The following is a 21,337-nucleotide window of genomic DNA, read 5'->3' on the forward strand; positions in this document are numbered from 1 at the left end:
GGCATACTCCTTCACTTTATTCAGGTTTCTGTTCAGATATCACCTTACAGAGGATGTTCCTGACCATCCGAAATAGTTTGTACAAGTCTCTCTGTCCTCTGATTACTTTCTGTCCTCTTACTGCTTTATTTCTCTTCTTGACATATCTTGCTACCTGATTCATCATTTATTTATACAATGAATAAACAACCTTTTTTCTAGTTCTTCCCTAAAGAATATAAGCTTCATGAAAGGGCAAAACTCTTTTTTCATTTTTGTACTCCTACCATCTAGAATAGTATCTGTCATGTGATAGGCTCTCAAAGCATACATTTTAAATAAATAGATGAAGTTAGAAGCAACCCTCAGAGACTAATGGAATTATAATTTGGTGACTAAGAGTTCAGCTTCCAAAGATAGTTGAGTGAATTTGTTACTGAACTTTGCTCAATATAATTTTCTTATCTGCCAAATAGTAGTACCTACTTTATAGAAATATTAAGATTAAATGGGATAATGTGTATAAACATTTTACAGACTACCTAATACATCAGATCTCTGGATTTTCTTCCAGGACCTTTACCTTCTTGAAATTAGAGATTTTATTTATCAGGTTTCTGACTATGTTTCTCCAGCAGCCTGAGTTTCTTGTTTTTGACATCTGCCCACAGTCTAGCACCTACCGTAGACCCTGCTTCCTCCACTTCATGCTTATCAAAATGTCTTATATAAGCCCTCCCTTCTGCATGCACCCTCTTTTCTTCAGGAGACTTGCTCAGTTTGATATTGCTTTGTTAATCTTCTTGGTAAAGTAATTCATAATCAGATATTAGGGTTTGTTAGTGGCCTATTCTATTATCCTGTCAGTTGTTATTATTTACTCGCTAAGTTGTGTCTAACTCTTTTGCAACCCCATGGGCTATAGAGGGCCAATCTCCTCTATTCATGAGATTTCTCAAGTAAGAATACTGGAGTTGGTTGCCATTTCCTTCTTCATGAGTTCTTCCCAACCCAAGGATTGAGCCCACATCTCTTACATTGGTAGGCAGATTTTTTACCACTGAGCCACCAGCGAAGCATTCATGTCAGTATTTCTATTTAATTTAGGTACTGATATCCTTAAGTAAAGCCAACAATAGTGAAAATAATGTGAAGTGACTAGGCCGCTTTTTTGTTTTTTTGCATTCTTTTTTTTATTGTTGTTCATTTGCAAGTTGTGTCAGACTCTTGGTGACCCCTGTGGTTTGCAGCACACCAGGCTCCCCTGTCCTTCACTATTTCTTGAAGTTTGCTCAAATTTCTATCCATTGAGTCAGTGATGCTATCATCTAACCATCTCATTCTCTGCTACCCACTTCTTCTGCCCTCAATCTTTCCCAGCATCAGAGTGTTTCCAATGAGTAGGCTCTTCATATCAGGTGGCCAAAGTATTAGAGCTTCAGCTTCAGCATCAGTCCTTCCAATGAATATTCATGGTTGATTTCCTTTAGGATTGACTGGTTTTATCTCCTTACAGTCCAAAAGATTCTCAAGAGTCTTCTAAAGCACTATTTGAAAGCATCAGATCTTTGGCACTAAACCTTATTATGTTCCAACTCTCACATCCATACATGACTACTGGAAAAACCATAGCTTTGACTGTATGGACCTTTGTCGGCAAAGTGATGTCTCTGTTTTTAATATGCTGTCTACGTTTGTCATAGCTTTCCTTCCAAGGAACAAGTACCTTTTAATTTCATGACTGCAGTCACTGTCCACAGTGATTTTAGAGCCCAAGAAAATAAAATCTGTTGCTGTTTCCACTATTCCGCTTCTATTTGCCATGAAGTGATGTGACTGGATGCCATGATGTTAGTTTTTTGAATGTTGAGTTTTAAGTTAGCTTTTTCACTTGCCTCTCCTCTTTCACCCTCATTGAGAGGCTCTTTAGTTCATCTTCACTCTCCGCCATTAGAGTGGTATCATCTGCATATCTGACATTGTTGATATTTTTCCTGGCAATCTTGATTCCAGCTTGTGAGTCTGAAATGCTGTACTCTGCATAGAAGTTAAAGAAGCAGGGTGACAATATACAACCTTGATGTACTTGTTTCCAGTTCTATTTGGAACCAGTTCGTTGTTCCATGTCTGGTAATAACTGTTGCTTCTTGACCTGCATACAGATTTCTCAGAAGACGGGTAAGATAGTCCGGTATTCCTATCTCTTTAAGAATTTTCACAGTTTGTTGTGATCCACACAATTAAAAGCTTCAGTGTAGTCGATAAAGCAGAAGTAGATGTTTTTCTGGAATTCCCTTGTGTTCTCAATGATCTAACAAATGTTGCCAATTTAATCTTTGGTTTCTCTGTCTTTTCTAAACCCAGTTTGTACATCTGGAAGTTCTTAGTTCACATGCTCCTAAAGCCTAGCTTGAAGGATTTTGAGCATAACCTTGCTAGCATGTAAAATGAGTACAGTTGTATGATAGTTTGAACATTCTTTGTCATTGCCTTTCTTTGGGACTGGAATGAAAACTGAGCATTTCCAGTTCTGTGGCCACTGCTGAGTTTTCCAGATTTGCTGGCATATTGAGTGAAGCATTTTAACAGCATCATCTTTTAGGATTTGAAATAGCTCAGCTGGAATCCCATCACCTTACTAGCTTTGTTTGTAGTAATGCTTCTTAAGGCCCATTTAACTTCACACTTCAGGTTGTCTGGCTCTAGGTGAGTGACCACACACACCATCATAATTATCTGGGTCATTAAGACCTTTTTTTGTTATTCTGTGTATTCTTGCCATCTCTTCTTAGCCTGTTCTGCTTCTGTTAGGTCCTTACCATTTCTGTCCTTATCATGCCCATCCTTGCATGAAATGCTCCCTTGTTGTCTCCAGGTTTTTGGAAGAGATATCTAGTCTCTCTCATTCTGTTTTCCTCTGTTTTTTTGCATTGTTCATTTAAGGCCTTCTTATCTCTCCTTGCTCTTCTCTGAAACTACATTCAGTTGGGTATATCATTCCCTTTCTCACTTGCTCTTTGCTTCTCTTCTTTAACTCATTTTTTTAGCTCATTTCATGTAGGTGACAGCCAACTTCATCTATTAATTAGAGTATCTCTGATTATGTCTTATTTTTCTCTTCAAACATGTGGTACTTAGCATGAATTTCCCTAAACAGAATCATAGAGGTTTAGATTCAAAGGGATCTTAGAGATTATCTGCACCAGAGGTTTTCAGTGTTTTTCTTTTTCTTTTTAAAGCAGCAAAATTCTTTTCTCAAATGAAATGTTATGTGGAAACTTAATATATAGATTAATAAAAGCGCAGCTGATTCCTAAGCCTAGCAATCCAAGCCATGTAGGTCTCCCTTTGTTGTTTGTGGCAATCTCCTGAGGGCACTTCCATGGAACCCTTAGGGCTCCCTAGAGTGCTGTTTTAAAAGCACTAATTTACAGCAACCCTTTCATTTTTCCAGCTGAAGAAATATGCTCAGAGTTTGTGTTTTATCCAAAGTTACAGGGTAAATTAGTTGGATTAAGAACCGTCCTTACATGTTCCATTCTTAGGAAAACACAGTTAGACAAAGCTGGGAGTTCTTATTCTGATGCAGATAACTTACTATCTCATTTCTTTTAATCAGCTATTTTTTTTTTTTTATACGACATATGGAACACTTTCTTTGCCTGTAACTGATACAAGAAACCCTTTTCCAGAGTTTAAGAGATGGGGATTGGAGAGATAAGAAATGGCCCAATCTCTGTTTAAGAGAGCAAATAGTATGCTTGGGAAAAGACAACATGGAGTTGAAAAGTTAAAAATTGATTCAATACTTGAGATGTAGTAATGCAGTGTTGAATTAATTAAACATAAATGATACCAATAGCAAGCTCTCTTGGCGTTCAGAAGAGCGTGAAGCTACTCCATTTGGACTCAAAGATGTTTTAAAGAGGAATGATGACTGAGCTAAGTAGGACTTGGCTAAGTAAACAGATGTAAGGCAATATAATATTGCAAATAAGAGCAGAGCTTTGTGTGACTGCCAGCTCCTTCACTTACCTCTGTCTAATACTGGACAGGTTCTTAACCTCTGAACCTAGTACTTCATCTGCAAAATGGCGATGTATGGCATGTATATGAATTAAGGACATATATATTGGTGTAACATAGAGCTTTAAATGTGAGAAGTGTATCACAATACAAGTTTATTTCTCCTGTATATGTGTCTAGACTGGACAGCTTTCCATGAGGTCACTTAGGGACCCAAGTTCTTTTTTGGCTTCCACTTTTCCTAGGTTTTCTCTGGGAGAGTGGAGAATTCCAGTGCAGACACCCTTAGGGGCTTGGCCTGAAAGTCGTATATGCTCTGCCTATTTTCTGTTGGTCACAATTCGACTATAAAGCTGTACCTAAGCACATATGATTTAGTTAAGTTGTGTGCACAATTTGGAAAGTAAATAAGTCTTAGTGAACATACAGACCTGGAGAAGGAAATGACAACTCACTCCGCTATTCTTGCCTGGAAAATCCCATGGGCAGAGGAGCCTGGCAGGCTATAGTCCATGGGGTTGTAAAGAGTCAGACACAACTGAGTGACTGAGCATGCACCACATGAACATACAGAGATCTCTACTACCTCACATTGTTATTGGGAAGATTGGAGGGAATAATTTATTTTTTATGCTTAGTACAAGGCAAAGCATGTAAAGGTATTTAAGCATCCTTTTTAAAGAATAGCATGTGTTTTAGCCTCCTTTTTGGAGCGGTATCACCTTATTTTTGACTCTTGGTGATAGTAGTAATTAATATTTAAAATGATTCTTCTTGTTAAATTCTTTGCTTCTTTTTCTTTTAGCATGGTGTTATTGCTACAGAAGATGAAGAATATTTTATTGAACCATTAAAGAATACCACAGAGGATTCCAAACATTTTAGTTATGAAAATGGCCATCCTCATGTCATTTACAAAAAGTCTACCCTTCAGCAAAGGCATTTATATGATCACTCTCATTGTGGGGTCTCGGGTGAGTGTGTGGTGTTTAGAAAGTATACTCTTGTGTTGCCACTTTCTTTTGGCGCATATGGTAAGATTAATAATAAAAAATAAATAGGAATTTGAGTAATTAGAGTTATAATATCCAGAGTCTATTAAAAGATGTCACCTGTCAATAATTTCAAGTCAATTTTGGAAGCTCTTTAAGAAGTCTGTAAAATACAAGTCTGTGTAAAAGTTGGTATTTTTTTTTTCTGAAAGTGTTAGTTGCTCAGTCATGTCCATCTCTTTGCAACCCCATGGACTGTAGCCCATCAGGCTTCTCTGTCCATGGAATTCTCCAGGTAAGAGAACTGGGGTGAGTAGCCATTCCCTTCTCCAGGGGATCTTCCTGACTCAGGGATTGAAGCCTGGGTCTCTTGCATTGCAGGCGGATTCTTAACCGCCTGAGCCGCTAGAGAAACCTGTTTCTTTGAAGGGGAAACCTTATTTTTTCCAGATAATAGTTACAGCTTTCATGCACAGGTATTCTATAGTACTCTTTGCTGTTTGGTTTGCCTGATATAAGAATCTAAACACTTGAATAAAACTTGAAGAGACTTAACGGTAGTATTCAAAGATAGTGTTAGTTCAGATACTGTGGAGATACATAAGAAGAGACAACAAACCTAGACTTCACTGGTCAAAGAAGGCTTCGTGGAGGAAATGAATTTTAAGCTGAGGGAGTAATGGGTAGAGTGTTCTATATAAAAGGAATAACATTTACAAAGGTTCTGAACCAAAAGAGAAGACATCACATTCCTGAAACTGACAGTTGATGTAACTGGATATTAGAATATGGATTGGAGAGAAGGGGTGAGATTCATAGTGGTTTGGGGTGAGTGGTTGTGAGAGGTGAAATTGTAAGAAGCGGCCTGGTCACAAAGGGCTTATAAACTTTGTTGAAGAGTTTGTTTATCTTAAGTGTAGTGCTCTCCCACTGAAAGGTTCAGTGAAAATCAGATGATTAGATTTGGGTTTTAAAAAGCTTACTCTGGCAGCCTTATGGAGACTGAATTGGGCAGAAGAGAAAGACTAGAGGTAAGGGGTTAGGAGGCTGTTTAGTCTAAAGATTAGGAACTTAGAGAAATAGAGGATATAGTATAATATAGTAGAAAGAACACGGGCTGTGGCATATTTGTGGACAAATTATCCAACCTTCTGAGTACTCCTCTCAGCAAACATTAGTTACTCAGTCCAGTGGCAGCAGCCATCATTATTACTGGGATGACCTTTGAGACATTATATTAAAAAAAAAAGTAGATTTATTCCATGTGGTTCTGGTAGCTAGAAGTAGGAGCAGAGTATTTCAGAGACAGCTTTCAGCTTAAAACAAAGAAGAGTTCACCAACCAGTAAATTTAGTAAAATATGGAATGTGTTCAACAGGTAGATTTGTAAAAGTGGAATAGTTTACCTTGTGAGTTAGTGAATGTATAACCCTGTTTCTTCTCTGTATCCTTCATAGGCTCTTTTTCTTCTGTTTCAAGTACAAGTTTTCTTTGGAGTTCTTTCCTCAGCTTACTGTTCTCATTCTCCATGCTCTTTTCCTGAGTGATTTCTGAGGCTTTTAATTGTGGGAGATTCTTATTGGTCAAGAATAATTGGTCCTAAAAAAGATCACTTAAAGTGAATCTACCTGAGAGATGAAATACATCATAGTAAATAATTTTTAGAAGTTTGGTTTGTCTTTGGATTGAATAATGAAACTAAACAGTATGGAAATTGTTTATTTATCTTATAGTTAACAAAATTTAGGCTATAAGTGAAACCTTATATAAATTCTTTAAAAAGCAGGATTCAAATATTTAGCTGTTTATTGTGATATAATTTTCCCACCATTTTTTCCTTAACATGACATTCTCCACATCATGATTTTACAATAACTTTTGCAAAAACATTTAAAGATTTCATATTCTGAAAAGTATCTCTTAACTATTTGAGATTCAAATTATCGACTTTTGCAGTGCCTATTTTGTTACTAATTGGTATTTACCAGGAAGATTCTTATTTTTCAATGGTTTAGACATGAATCAGGCAATTCTATTTTTATCACCATTGTAAAATTCTGTCCTCTTGTAAGAAGATTTTTATATTGTACAATCTCTTTCCCTAGATTACGGAAATTGTTTCCTAAATGGTCTTTGCTTTTAATGCATCCTTTCATTAGCCATTTCTGCTGCCTCTAACACTGGTCCATTTAGTTTGAACCCTCATTATCTCTTGCTTAGACCACTGTAATTTCTCTCTAGTCTTCCTATCTCCAGGTTTGTCCATTTCTGTCTTTCATCAGGTTTGTCTCTTAATTCTGGCTTACACACCTTCCCACTGGCATCCCAGTAGTGGGACTATAGTAGTACTAGTAGTTCCCTAAATTCCATGAATATGTCACTAGATATTATTGGGGAAAAAAGAATTTTATATTTAATAAGTTTGAGAAATGTCTGGTTAAGAACTACTGATTTTAATTTTGATACTAGTTCAACGGTATAGTTCAGTATAGTAAAGTGAGATGTGCATTTACAGGTATACACTGCCTGTTATCAGGAACTCAAGTTTATATTGAAATATATAAAAACTGTTGACAGTGGGTATATTTACCTCAAATTAAAATACGAATTTTCTCATTCTAGTTAGATTTACTGTTGATTAAAAAACTTTTTATGGAGCTCAAAGTGAGCTCCTTTGAGCTCAAAGGAGCTCAGAGTGGCCCCGCTCCCTGCACTTCATCACCATGTCTCACCAAATTTAGAAATCAAGGACTTTCTGCTCACAGCCAGGTGAAGGGACACCAGATCTGTCAAGATCAAGAAAAATAAGGATAATGCAAAGTTTAAAGTTCGATGCAGCAGATACCTGTATACCTTCATCTTCGCAGACAAAGAGAAAGCGAAGAAGCAGTCCTTGCCCCTAGGTTTGACAGTGAAGGAGCTAAAATGAACCACACACATTAATTTGAACTGTATTAAATTTTTTAAAATTAAAAAGGAAACTTTTTATGAAAGAAATGTCTGTTCTTTGTAGAAATTTTAGAAAATACAGGATGAGAAGTTGCTTTTATACCACTACCCAGAGATAACTGAATGTTCTTATAGTCTATTCATACAGATATGTCTTTATACCTGCATTATCTACTTATATATATTATTAAATAAATATTCATCTGGCATGCATGCACAAGACTATTCTCAGTGCTGGGATGCAGCAACAAATAAAGCAGAAAAAGTTCGTACTTCCTGGAACCTTATATTCTAGTGAGGACAGTGTTACTCAGTTGTGTCTGACTTTTTGCCACTCCGTGGACTGTAGCCCACCAGGCTCTTTGTCCATGTAATTCTCCAGGCAAGAATACTGGAGTGGGTTGCCATTTCCTTCTCCAGAGGATCTTCTCCACCCAGGATTCAAAGCTAGGTCTCATGTACTGCAGGCAGACTCTTTACCATCTGAGCCACCAGGGAAGCCCAGTGAGGACAGACAGTTACTAAACAAGCATTTAAATAAATAACTACATGGCCAACCATCAAGAAGTAGTGAGTAATGAAAAATAAAGCAGATCAATGAGAGAATTTTGCATGGCTGTATATATTAAAAATGTTTAATATTGATCAAAAACTTAAAATTCTATTTTAGATGATGAAGAGATCTATGTATTTGGCTTTGGGGGTAAAGTTCTTCATTGTACAATATATGTTTGTGGAAGAATTTTTTTTTAACATTCTATACTCAATCCAGGATTAAACTGAGCAAGCCACATGTAATGAGTATCATTTGAAAAACTACTTATCTCTGTTTTGAAACAAAACAAGTCAGTTGTGTATTCTACTTCACATTAAAAAGGATGTTAATTACAGATCATTAAACTTAATGTTAAGCAGTCAATTGATAATTGTAAAATGTAGATAATGTTTTATAATGATCTAATCACATGGGAGAGACTTTAATTTAATCTTTAAATTTTACTCAGAATACATGCATATTTATTACATGTATTTATCAGACTACAAATCTTTTGAGTATAAGCATTACATTTTTTCATTTATGAACGTCGATCAAGGACATTGTGAATATATATATTTCTGATGGAGCAGTAACCAAGCAAACTTAACATTTAAAAATCCTAAAAGCTGAAAGCTGTGAAAATGATAATAACAACAGTTACCTTATACTAAACGCTATAAAATGAGAAACACTATTGCTAATGTTTATTTTATAATTATTTATTTATGTCTAATTCTTTATATAATACTTTAAATAAAAATAAGGAGAAATTGAATGAGAAATGAAAATGATAAAAATAATGGAAGTTCTGTCCTGTATGTAGACCTTTAAGCTGTCCAGCCAGAGGAAGAAGAAAACTAAGCATGATTTGAATGTATGAGTGGTTTAATGATCACAAAAGACTGAGCAAGAGAAATTGGGAGTAATATTATTGCAGAAAAGATTTTGGCTGTCTCATATCGATATTACCACAAACCCAGTGGCTTAAGCAATATGCATTTATTATCTTGCATTTTCTGTGGACCAGAAGTTTGTGTATGGATAGGTTATTTATTTAGCCTCAACCAGGGCTGGGTTCTCATCCCGAGTTTTTACTGGGGAAGAATTCACTTTGTCACTCCCATAGTTATTGGCAGCATTCAGTTCCTTGCTGTTGTAAGACTGAAAGCTTTAGTTTTGGCTTGTTGTCTGCCAGAGTCCACCTGCAGTGCCTCAGCATATACAGTTTACCAACTTGGTTGGTTCCTTCCTGTAAGTCAGCAAGGGAACAACTGTAGTAAGAGAGATGCTACAATATTATATAATACAGCTATGTAGGCATATACATGTTTCTGTTAGAAGCTAGTCACAGTTCCATCTCATACTCAAGGAAGGAGATGAGGACATAGGATGTTATGGGAACTACCTTAAGAGTGTCTGCCATGATGGACATAGAGGAATACTTACTGACTGTCTTGGGGATATGCTGTTGAATTGAGAAGTAGAATGTTTCTGTCTTTCTTGACCTTTTGACCTAGGAATAGACACTCATTTAATTTATTTGAGTTTCAAAGTATTTGACTGATGCTTGCTATGGTTATTTCTCTTATTTCTTAAACTTTATAACTTCTCTCAACATCATTTTTAAAAGGGAAAAGCTGAAAACAGAGAGTAATGCCACTACTTTTTATCAAGTAGATAATACGGAGTACTCTAATTTTTCCTCACTAAATTTTTCAATAAGTGATGGTTAGAAGGATTTCTTGTTCAGTCTGACGATCGGAAAGTGGGGCATATAGGTACTTCCCTGGTGGTCCAGCTGTTAAGAATCTGTGTTTCTAAAGCAGGGGACACAGGTTTAATCCCTGGTCGGGGAACTAAGATTTCACATGCTGTGAGGCAACTAAAGCCTCAGTGAAGACCCAGTACAGCCAAAATAATTAAAAAAAAAAAGAATGAATCTATAGTTAAAAGTTTTCCCTTAAAAAAAAAAATAAAATGTGTACAATGGATCTGTACTTGCTCAAGTTTACTAAATGAAGATGAATATAAGTTAGGCAAATGTTTACAAATGCCATAGTACTAAAAAGTTTCCTCTGTGCTGAAGGACCAAATGTCTAGAAATCAAAAGAAAAGCTACAATCCACACTGAAATCTGGTTTAAAGTGAGTCATGTTGGAATCATTGTCTTTCAACTCTGATTCTAATCCCATTTACCTCTAGAGTTTGGAAAAGGAATATATCGGATACTTTGTCAGGATAAAGAGTTCTAGACTGTGAAACTAAATGGAAAAGATAATTCATATCTTTTTAGAACTGAGATTTCTAGAGCGTTTGTTGTTGTTCAGTCAGTAAGTCATGTCTGACTCTTTGCTACCCCATGAACTGCAGCACACCAGGCTTCCCTGTCCTTCACTATCTCCCTGAGTTTGCTCAAACTCATGTCCGTTGAGTCAGGGTCTTTATCTAGAGCAGTAAAGTTGCTCTAATAAAATAGTTTAATAAAAGCATCTTATTTTGAAATAAATACTTGCAAAGCATTTTAGAAATAGATTTTTGCAATATTAATATTCTTCATCAGAACTGTCTTAGGCTGTTTAGAAAGTTAATGCTTAATAGTTGCTTTTTAAACAACTTGAAATGATGGTTTAAAGTATAGATTTTAAATTTAAAAGTATTATGACATAATCATTCACTGGAAAAATGTGAACTGATTATTTGAAGATTCCTTTTTTAAAGTTAACTATTAGATTTATTTTGTTTTCATGGACAGTTTAATGTTATTAATTTTTTCAGGTAAGATTATTTTGAAAAATTTGAAGAGTTTAATTTTTTCATTACTGCATTTCCTCATCCCCTTCCCTCACTTTGAAAAATCTTAATATGTTAGAGAGTTTGAGAAGCATGTCTGCATGAAAGTAGGTTAATAAGTAGGTTAAATTAGTTAACCTATGTGAACTATGTAATTGTTTTTATTGTAGACCTCCTAAGAAGTGGCAAACCTTGGTGGTTGAATGACACATCTGCTTTTCCTTCTTCACTACCAATTAATGGCACATATATCCACCAGAGACAGAAGAGATCAGTAAGCATTGAGCGGTTTGTGGAGACACTAGTAGTGGCAGACAAAATGATGGTGGGCTACCATGGCCGCAGAGACATTGAACATTACATTTTGAGTGTGATGAATATTGTAAGTTTGATCCCTCTATATAATTGTTTAACTTAATAATTTGTTGTGATTTTTGACTAAGGTCATGGATTTTTATTGTGAAATAATTTTGAGAACTAGCTCATTGAAAGTTAGAATTGATCTATTAGTGTTTCAGTTCTATGGAAGATAAATTTAAAGGTTACTTTATCGTTCATTTAGATTGACTCACCCTCTTAATTACTATGTTGTAGTTCATCTTTAGAAGAAAATTTTTCTTAAAGTAGATTTGTATAACAAACCTTTTACTAAGATATCTTGAGGGTAGAGTTCTAAGTGACATGAGATAAAAGAATACCTTTTTATACACACAGTGGTTAATTTGATGAAAAATTGTTCTACCACTCTAAAAAAATTGAACAATCACTTTGTGATTTTTGTCTGACTTTGTGTCTTTTCTTATTTTCTGGAGGTCAGGTTGCCAAACTTTACCGTGATTCCAGCCTAGGAAACGTTGTGAATATTATAGTGGCCCGTTTAATTGTTCTCACAGAAGATCAGGTAAGAATGAGTTAGTTTATAAGTCTAAAACTCTTAACAGAATGTATACATATTAAAAAGTATACTTTATTATTGCTATTCTTAGAAAGTTCTAGCTGAATATGACTTTCAGCTCTAAGCACTTAGTATTTTAAGCAAATTTGAAATAGTTTACAAGAGTATACCTCTTATGTACAAGATGTATATATGTGTGTGTTAGCTATATGTTTCAGTATAAAGATGAGCATTTGCATGGCAGACCTTATAAGAGTGGTTTTGGTTGGTTTTGTAGGCTGATAATCACATATTCACATTATCTTTAAAGTTGAAACTGGAAAGAATAGCTGTTCAATAATACATTAAATTAATTCTAGGCCAGATATGACAGAGATGAAAATTGGCAAGAGGTTATTCCTAGAAACCACTATGTCTAATTATAGTCCCACTTTAGTCTTCAAAAGTTTTAACAACTGACCTTAGTAATTTGTTTGGAACATTTCTGGTATGCATGTTGTATTGCAGCCAAACTTGGAGATAAACCACCATGCAGACAAGTCCCTCGATAGCTTCTGTAAATGGCAGAAATCCATTCTCTCCCACCAAAGTGATGGAAACACCATTCCAGAAAATGGGATTGCCCACCACGATAATGCAGTTCTTATTACTAGGTATGGTTTGTTGAAAGTATTTTACCTTTGATTGTTGTGTTTGATATTGTAACTATATTTGGTTCTGTCTAAAGCCTCATTCAGGTAATGAGTGTAGAGAAGGCAAAATGGTACTTTATTATTTACCACTGAGAAAGAATATATTACACTGTTATTGTGTTTCCATTAAATGAACCAAATAAGAGAAAAAAAAGATTTAGAGTTGACTTAGAAATTTAGTAAATATCTTTCTTCTATTAAGGTCTATTCATAAAGTTTAACTGGAAACACATACATATTTTGTTAATTGAACAAAATACTTGCTAAAGCAAAATTGAAAAGTATGAGAAAAATCTGTCTTAAACATAAAAGTGGGTCATTACTCTTGTTTATAAAATATACTAATTATTCTTACCTCCAGATTGTTAAAAGGGAAGACATCAGTAGTTACGCAGTATATTTAGATGAATGCTTATTTAATTAAACATTTTAATTAAGAGATACATAAAGAAGCATGTTTGCTATACTGTATGTTGAGTTGCTTGTCTTTCAGGCAGAATTATTACTTGATGATAACTCAATTAATTCATATATTTCTTTCCAGTTTTATAAACCTATATTCAGATTCACATTATTCCTTAGTCGTCAACAAAAATTCTGTAAAGTAGATATTGTTATTATTTTTCTCATGTAAGAAATGAGGAAACCAGTTCAAAATATTTAAGTAAAAGAGAAGGGCTCAAGTCCAGGATCCTATCTTTGTTTATACTTGGCTGTCTGTCTTAGTTTTGTAATACTTTGATTATGGTTGGTTAGAACCATACTTAAATCAACTAAAGATGCTTTTCTTTGATCTCTTATTAGTATTTAAAAATGAAAACAAAATAAGTTATAACAAATAGACAAATAAGCAAAATGGAAGCATTATTCTATCCTGGCAAGTGAATTACTTTTTTTTTTTTTTAATTTGCAAGGCTGTATTTAACATAAACATCATCTGTGGTATGTCCACAGACTCCACATTAGACTCTCTAGACGGGGAGAAGTATGTAGGATCAGAACTGTGAGGCCCAGTATGATAATGTGACTTTGCTGCTGCTGCTAAGTCACTTCAGTCGTGTCCAACTCTGTGCGACCCCATAGACGGCAGCCTACCAGGCCCCCCGTCCTTGGGATTCTCCAGGCAAGAACACTGGAGTGGGTTGCCATTTCCTTCCCTAATGCATGAAAGTGAAAAGTGAAAGTGAAGTCACTCAGTCATATCCGACTCTTAGCTACCCCATGGACTGCAGCCTACCAGGCTCCTTCATCCATGGGATTTTCCAGGCAAGAGTATTGGAGTGAGGTGCCATTGCCTTCTCTGACTAGCTTTTTGAAAAATATGCCTGTTAATAGAGTTGTCAAGTTTCTGGTTTCACCTTTTTTTATGCTTACAATTGACTTCATCTACCTCACATTGTAAACCAAAAAAATTTTTTATGATATGCTTGCTGAATAAAACCAACATTTTAAAGTTCTTTGTTCATATATGTTGACTCATCAGGCTGATAAATTCTTCAGTTCTTCAGAGTCTTATGGTCTGGTATGATTCCCAAATATATTTGAGGAGTTAAAAATATATTAGGAATTGTGCAAATATAGAAACTTTTATAGAAAGGTCTGTATGATATGATTAGTTTCTATGAAATCACTAGAGGAGGACTATATCTATGTTTAGCAGAATGATCACAGATACTTGCATTGGTATCTGTACTCTCATAGTACTTAAATTTATAAAATGCTACCTCTCCCCAAAAATCTCCTGATGATTCATATTTTTGTTATTGTATCTGTGCTGGGTTTTCAGCATTTTGAAAAATCTATTTATTTATTTACTTGACTGTGCCACACTGCATGGCTTGCAGGATCTTAGTTCCCCTACCAGAGGGTTGAACCTTGGCCCCTCCACAGTGAAAGGACAAAGTCCTAACCACTGAACTGCCAAGGAATTCTTGGATTTTTAACTTTTCCATCAAATGACAGGAGTTATACTAAGAGTGCAAAATTATAAGTGTTCAAGTAGGGAAATATATCTGGGCAGTTAGCCACCCTATCTTTACACTGGCTACAGCATTCAACTGTGTGATTTATTACTCTGAATTGGCCCAGATATTTTTGCGATCCTCTGCAGAACTCTTCTTTGCTTCTATAAGCTACTTTGAGCGCCTGTTTGATGTCTGAGATTTGAACACAAAATTTTCTTTTAAAATTTTCCTCCTAATGTTCAAAAAGCACTAGAAATGATCTCAGGACTTTAAAGGTCAATACTACAAAGAATTCATATATCATATCATTTTAGATTGATTTCATAATGGAGGTTAGGAAAATGCCCTTTGGGACTGCATAGAATACCTTTTTGATTTGTTACTAAAGTCTCAAAATAACTTTCACCTTAATTAAAAATCTGTAATTATCTTTATTAGGGCCACAGAGTGGCTTATATAAATGAGTTTCTGAATATTATTTAGGTTTTTATTGGTTGGAAGTTTTACCAGTTCTTGACTCTTTCTTGTATATTTTTGACTTGTGAAATTGAATATATGTTTATATCATAGTACCACTTTTATTAAAAGTAATTATGACACTTCCATAGATGATTTTATATTAACTTTGAAAATTGCTTCATGTAACTCATTTGTTGACATGTTCAGGATTGTGATTCCACCATTTGGAGGTAAGATCGTGATTTATGCTTGCTTGAAATGTCAGCTCACTAAGGAGAATGTATAATGCGTTCATCGAGAATTCAATTTTGTTCTAGGGATTTAAATGTTTTAATCAGAAAAACATTTGGAACCTAGTTATATAGGTATAATAGTTACTTTTGGAAAAAAGTATAAAAATAAAAATGTTATCTCCTCTTATCAAATGATATTTTATTGATATAAATTTAAAGCAAGGCACTGTACAAAGCTATCAGACTACCATAAGCAGACAGAAAAAAAATTGAAAAAATGAAAATTTGTTGTTTTATCTGGTATCAGCAGTATTGAATTAATTAGATGGCTGGATGGCATCACTGACTCAATGGACGTGAGTCTGAGTGAACTCCGGGAGTTGGTGATGGACAGGGAGGCCTGGTGTGCTGCAATTCATGGGGTTGCAAAGAGTTGGATACGAGTGAGCCACTGAACTGAACTGAACTGAAAGAGCATATTAAAAATGATTAATATATACATATATTTAAAAATGTTCATATACATTTTTGTGTGTGTAAGCATATGTGTATGTATAATATATAGTGAAATTTGTTATACCGCAACTAGCTTTAGCTAACTTTTTTTTTTTTTTACCATTAAAAAAATTTTATTGGGGTATAGTTGATTTACAATGTGTTAGTTTCAAGTATACAGTAAACTGAATCAGTTATACATACACTTTGGGATCCTCTTCTCTTATAGACTATTACAGAGCACTGAATTTCCTGTGCTATACAGGTCTTTATTAGTTATCTATTTTATACTTAGTGGTGTGTATGTATCAATTCCAATCTTCCAATTTATCCCTCCCCAAATCTTTACCACTTTTAGGCATACAGTTCAGTGGTAATAACTAAGTTCATAACACTGAGCAATTATCACCACCATCCATCCCCATGAACTCTTTCACCTTGTAAAAGTGAAACAATACCCATTAAATACTTCCTCACTTCCTCATTCCCAGCTCCTGACAACCACCAGGATTATTATTCTTCTAAGAATATATCCAGACAACCTATGTTTTCACCAATTCATCAAAAGAAAACTGGATGATTGTGTTAATAGTATAATTAAAACCTCAAATATTAAAAATATTATGGTACTCCATCTAGAAATCCTCACACTGGTGTCAATATATGACAAACCTAATTTTAGTTTTTTGTAATGTAGCTGGAAAGAGGTACATACAGCTAGATGTCAACTGATGCTCATTCACTCTCACATCCCTAAACCTTTCTGTACCCTCCTGTTTTTACTCAGACCCACCTATTTTTATTTGCTTTAAAACATTTTATTGCAATCTTTCTAATAAAGATCACCTAATTGATTTTGGTCCCCAAACTTCTAATCAGCCCATCCCCTCTGCACCGGAGTTTGACAGCTGCTCACACAGGTTCATGCAGGAAACATGTGAAGTTCCAAGGATCTGAGCAACACCAGGTAGGACATCCTCTGCATCAGCAAAATCCTAAAACACAGTACCAGGTAGAAGGCATGCTGCTCTCCACTTCTTGTCACAGCCTGTTGCTGAAGTGGCAGGAACCACCACCTGGACATCCCAGCCACCCCAAAAGTGCTTCTCCAAGAGAATTCTAAACCTTAGGCCTTCAGTCACCAGGTTAGCCTGGAATCTCTGTGAAGGGGTACTGCCCTGGCTGGGCTTCCAAAGCTCTCAGGCCTTCTTTTAAAAATAACACACCGGTGGACGTTTTAACTCCCTCGTGGTGCCTCGGACCCTCCTTCGAGAATCAGGAGCCTGCACGCGGTAGCTGTGCAAAGACGGCGCAGGCGGCAGCCTCCTCCTGGTTTGGCGAAGGTTCCGCAGCAGACTACTGGGGAACCACCGGAGAACCATTTTTACTCTCAGCGTGTTCGCCGAACCAGCTAACGTTTTTTTAAAAAAACTGAAGCTGATAATTCCTTGGCCGTCTAGTGGTTAGCAGGGCTTCCTGATAATAAAGAACCTGCCTGCCAATGTAGGAGACACAGGAGATGCGGGTTTGATCCATGGGTTGGGAAGATCCCCTGGAGGAGGGCATGGCAACCCACTCCAGTATTCTTGCCTAGAGAATGCCATGTATAGGTCACAAATTGTCAAACATGACTGAAGCAACTTAGCATGCATGCACCAGTGGTTAGGTTTTGGTCTTTTCACTGCGAGGGCCTTGGTTCAATCCCTGGTGAAAGAACTAAGATTCCACAAGCCGTGAAGCATGTCCAAAATGAACAAGAAAAACTGAGGTATAATTGACAAGCAAAATTACGTATATCTAAAGTGTACAATGTGATGATTTGACATACATATACATTATGAGCTGATATATATATTTGTGGAGATATATCTCCATTGTTGAAAGTGAGATATTAAAATTCCTACTAGTATTGCATTGCTGCCTATTTCTACCTTCTGATCTTCCAGTATTTGCTTAATATGTTAAGGTGCTCTGATTTTGGAGTATGTATATATTTCCAGTTAAATGCTCTTGATGAATTGATCCCTTTATCATTATATCATGACCTTCTTGGTCTCTTTTTCAGCTTCTGACTTAAAAAGCCTGTTTTGTCTGATATGAGTTTATCTTTTCTCTTTACATGAAATATCTTTTATATGTTTTTTCTTCCCTTCGCTTTCAGTCTGTATGTATCCTTAAAGCTAAATCATTTTTAGCTCTGGAGAAGGCCCAGCAGTGTAGTCTTCAGGCAGCTTCATCAGTTGAGGTTAGCATTGGTGAAGATTGCAGGAGTCCCCAATGGTCAAGACCCCTGCAGCAGCAGCAAAGGCTGCTGGAGACCAGCTGATCTCTTTTTCTCTCACAGGGCTTATCATTGTGCAAGGGATTCCTCTTGGTATTGGGTCTGGCTTGGAAGAGCCTACACCATTGCTGGTGTCTGACGTGTGGGCACCTGTGGAGCAGTCATAGAGCTGGGGACTGAAAAGATAGTGCTTGCAGAGTGACAGCGGCTCTGGGGTTGGTGTGCTGGCTATACCACAACAGCAGTGATGTATGAGTTGTAGATGTGTGTGAATTAGCCATGTAGATGGCGTCTGAAGCATGGCACTTAGAGAGCAGTGATGGCATTTGGGTCCAGGTGCTGGCTAGCTGGAAGTGACAGTGCCTCCAAGTCTTAAGATGTGGTCATGTGTGCACCAGTGGCAGAGCTGGAGTCTGGTGCATGGGTATCACAAAGTGGCCCTAGATCCAGGTCTGGCGTATGGGAACAAGGGGAGCAACTAGACGCTGTAGTGTCCCGGATGTGCTCAGGGTCGGGGAGAGCTGGAAGTTCTTTTCCCAGGCCAGAATAACAGTGGCTCTTTCTTGGGGTAAGCACAGTGACATCTCCTTCCCCAAGATCTGTGACAGCAATAACTTAATTACTTGGATGGTAAAAACTGCCAGTCTCCTTGAGAGCAGCTGTTGTGAGGGCTCTTCAGTATTGTGGCTGATAGTTTCCACCTTTCCTCTTTGTTCCTAGTTGCCTTTAGACATCTTCAGTAAGCTGATCTCCCCAGTGATCCTTTCTATGCTGCTGCTGTTGCTACTAAGTCACTTCAGTCATGTCCGACTCTGTGTGACCGCATAGATGGCAGCCCACCAGGATCCCCTGTCCCTGGGAATCTCCAGGCAAGAACACTGGAGTGGGTTGCCATTTCCTTCTCCAATGCATGGAAGTGAAAAATGAAAGTGAACTTGCTCAGTTATGTCTAACTCTTGGCGACCCCATGGACTGCAGCCTACCAGGCTCCTCTGTCCATGGGATTTTCCAGGCAAGAGTACTGGAGTGGGGTGCCATTGCCTTCTCCCCTTTCTTTGCAGTTACCCTTTATTTTTTGCCCTATTAATGTTACTGTGAAGGTGAAAGAAAGTGAAGTCGCTCAGTCGGGTCCGACTCTTTGCGACCCCGTGGACTGTAGCCTACCAGGCTTCTCTGTCCATGGGATTTTCCAGGCAAGAGTGCTGGAGTGGATTGCCATTTCCTTCTCCAGGGGATCTTCCCAACCCAGGAATCTAACTTGGGTCTCCCACATTGCAGGCAGACGCTTTACCGTCTGAGCCACCATCAAGACATGTTACTGTAGTTTCTTAATTAGACTTAGACTCAAGCCCTTTCAGGACCATTTTCATTTGTGGATTGCTATCTAATTGTTTTCTATTGGGTGATGAAGGTTGATATTTCCTACTTCACCATCTTGCTTTATTCAATCTTAATATTATGCCCCATCAAAGAGCAGTTTCATGTCACTTTCTGAACTGATATACTTGCATTGATTACTTCTCTATGGTATATCAACTACCTGACATTTTAGTTTTGAATACCAGAGATAGTGCCATCATGTATAAATTTGTCAAAATATGACCATGTGGTGCTTTTTTGAATAATGGTAGATTATTGAAACTTATCTTCCATTTTTGTGATCTGTTTTTAGTTAAAATAGTAGTAACTTACATAGCTTGCTTTTGTAGGCTAGATCTATTTGGATTATCTGACAGTTATTAGTGCTCATCTAAATCAACCTGACATTTATTAACTCTTTCAAAATAATTGAGTATGACATGATATAATTAGTTCAAGAAGTGATTAATAGTTTGCACCTGATATTCTAGAAACAGAATTTAAGAAGATAACATAGAACTGTGTGTACACTTAAAATGTTACACTTGCTACAAAAATTTTAGATAATCCTTATTGGTATCAAAAAATTGTTAATTAATGTTATTTAGGAGTAAAACTCTACAATTTGACAAATTTTTAAAAAAATATTTATATTTCTACATGAAGTCAGGAAATATCCACCATAAATTTAAAGTCAAGTCAATTTTTAAATTTATCTTGAGTCAAAGACATTCAAGAAATCTATAGTCTGAAAATAAGTAGAAAATTTAGTGACATAAGTGTACTTGCATCATTGTTTTGGGCAAATTAACATGACTAATGCATATATTTCATAGTTTTCTCCCCTAAACATGCATCAGAATCATATTTTGCATCTTTAAGATATTATATAACAGTATATATTTTGAATAGATATTATAATCTAAGTACTTCCCTTTTGGTAATGGCTTTATTGAAATAGTATTTCATAGACCATACAGTTTACCCATTTAAAGTATATGATTCAGTAGTCTTAGTATATTTACAGGGTTGTACAACCATCACATAATTTTAGAACATTTTCCCCATTCCCTTCATCCTCCCCACCCAAGCTCCAGCCTGAGGCAAGTGGTAATTTACTTCAGCTTTGTTTATTATAAACTCTTCATATAAAGGGAATCATACAGTGTATAGTATAGATGGTGACTGCAGCTATGAAATTAAAAGATGCTTGCTCCTTGGAAGAAAAGTTATGACCAACCTAGACAGCATATTAAAAAGCAGAGACATTACTTTGCCAACAAAGGTCCATCTAGTCAAAGCAGTGGTTTTCCAGTAGTCATGTATGGTTGTGAGAGTTGGACTATAAAGAAAGCTGGACACTGAAGAATTGATGCTTTTGAATTGTGCTGTTGGAGAAGACTCTTGAGAGTCCCTTGAACTGCAAGGAGATCCAACCGGTCCATCCTAAAGGAAATCAGTCCTGAATATTCATTTGAAGGACTGATGCTGAAGCTGAAGCTCCAATCCATTGGCCACCTGATGCGAAGAACTGACTCATTGGAAAAGACCCTGATGCTGGGAAAGATTGAAGGCAGGAAAAGAAGGGGACAACAGAGGATGAGATCGTTGGATGGCATCACTGACTCAACGGACATGAGTTTGAGCAAGCTCTGGGAGTTGGTGATGGACAGGGAGGCTAGATG

The 21,337-nt window shown here is 36.5% G+C and overlaps 2 protein-coding genes across 2 annotated transcripts in view; one reads left to right on the forward strand and one right to left on the reverse strand.

Moving 5' to 3' along the window:
- PPWD1 (peptidylprolyl isomerase domain and WD repeat containing 1) overlaps positions 1 to 21,337 on the reverse strand; it is a 284,360-nt gene that overhangs the window by 90,189 nt on the left and 172,834 nt on the right. The gene's annotated exons all lie outside the window — the stretch shown is intronic.
- Positions 1 to 21,337, forward strand: part of ADAMTS6 (ADAM metallopeptidase with thrombospondin type 1 motif 6) — a 274,203-nt gene that overhangs the window by 11,896 nt on the left and 240,970 nt on the right. The window contains exons 3-6 of the mRNA XM_055554447.1: positions 4,811 to 4,979; positions 11,445 to 11,656; positions 12,092 to 12,175; positions 12,677 to 12,822. Coding sequence (XP_055410422.1) covers positions 4,811 to 4,979; positions 11,445 to 11,656; positions 12,092 to 12,175; positions 12,677 to 12,822 — 611 coding nt within the window. The remainder of the gene's footprint in view (positions 1 to 4,810; positions 4,980 to 11,444; positions 11,657 to 12,091; positions 12,176 to 12,676; positions 12,823 to 21,337) is intronic.

Source organism: Bubalus kerabau, chromosome 18 (assembly GCF_029407905.1).
Source record: "Bubalus kerabau isolate K-KA32 ecotype Philippines breed swamp buffalo chromosome 18, PCC_UOA_SB_1v2, whole genome shotgun sequence".
NCBI lineage: Eukaryota > Metazoa > Chordata > Mammalia > Artiodactyla > Bovidae > Bubalus > Bubalus kerabau.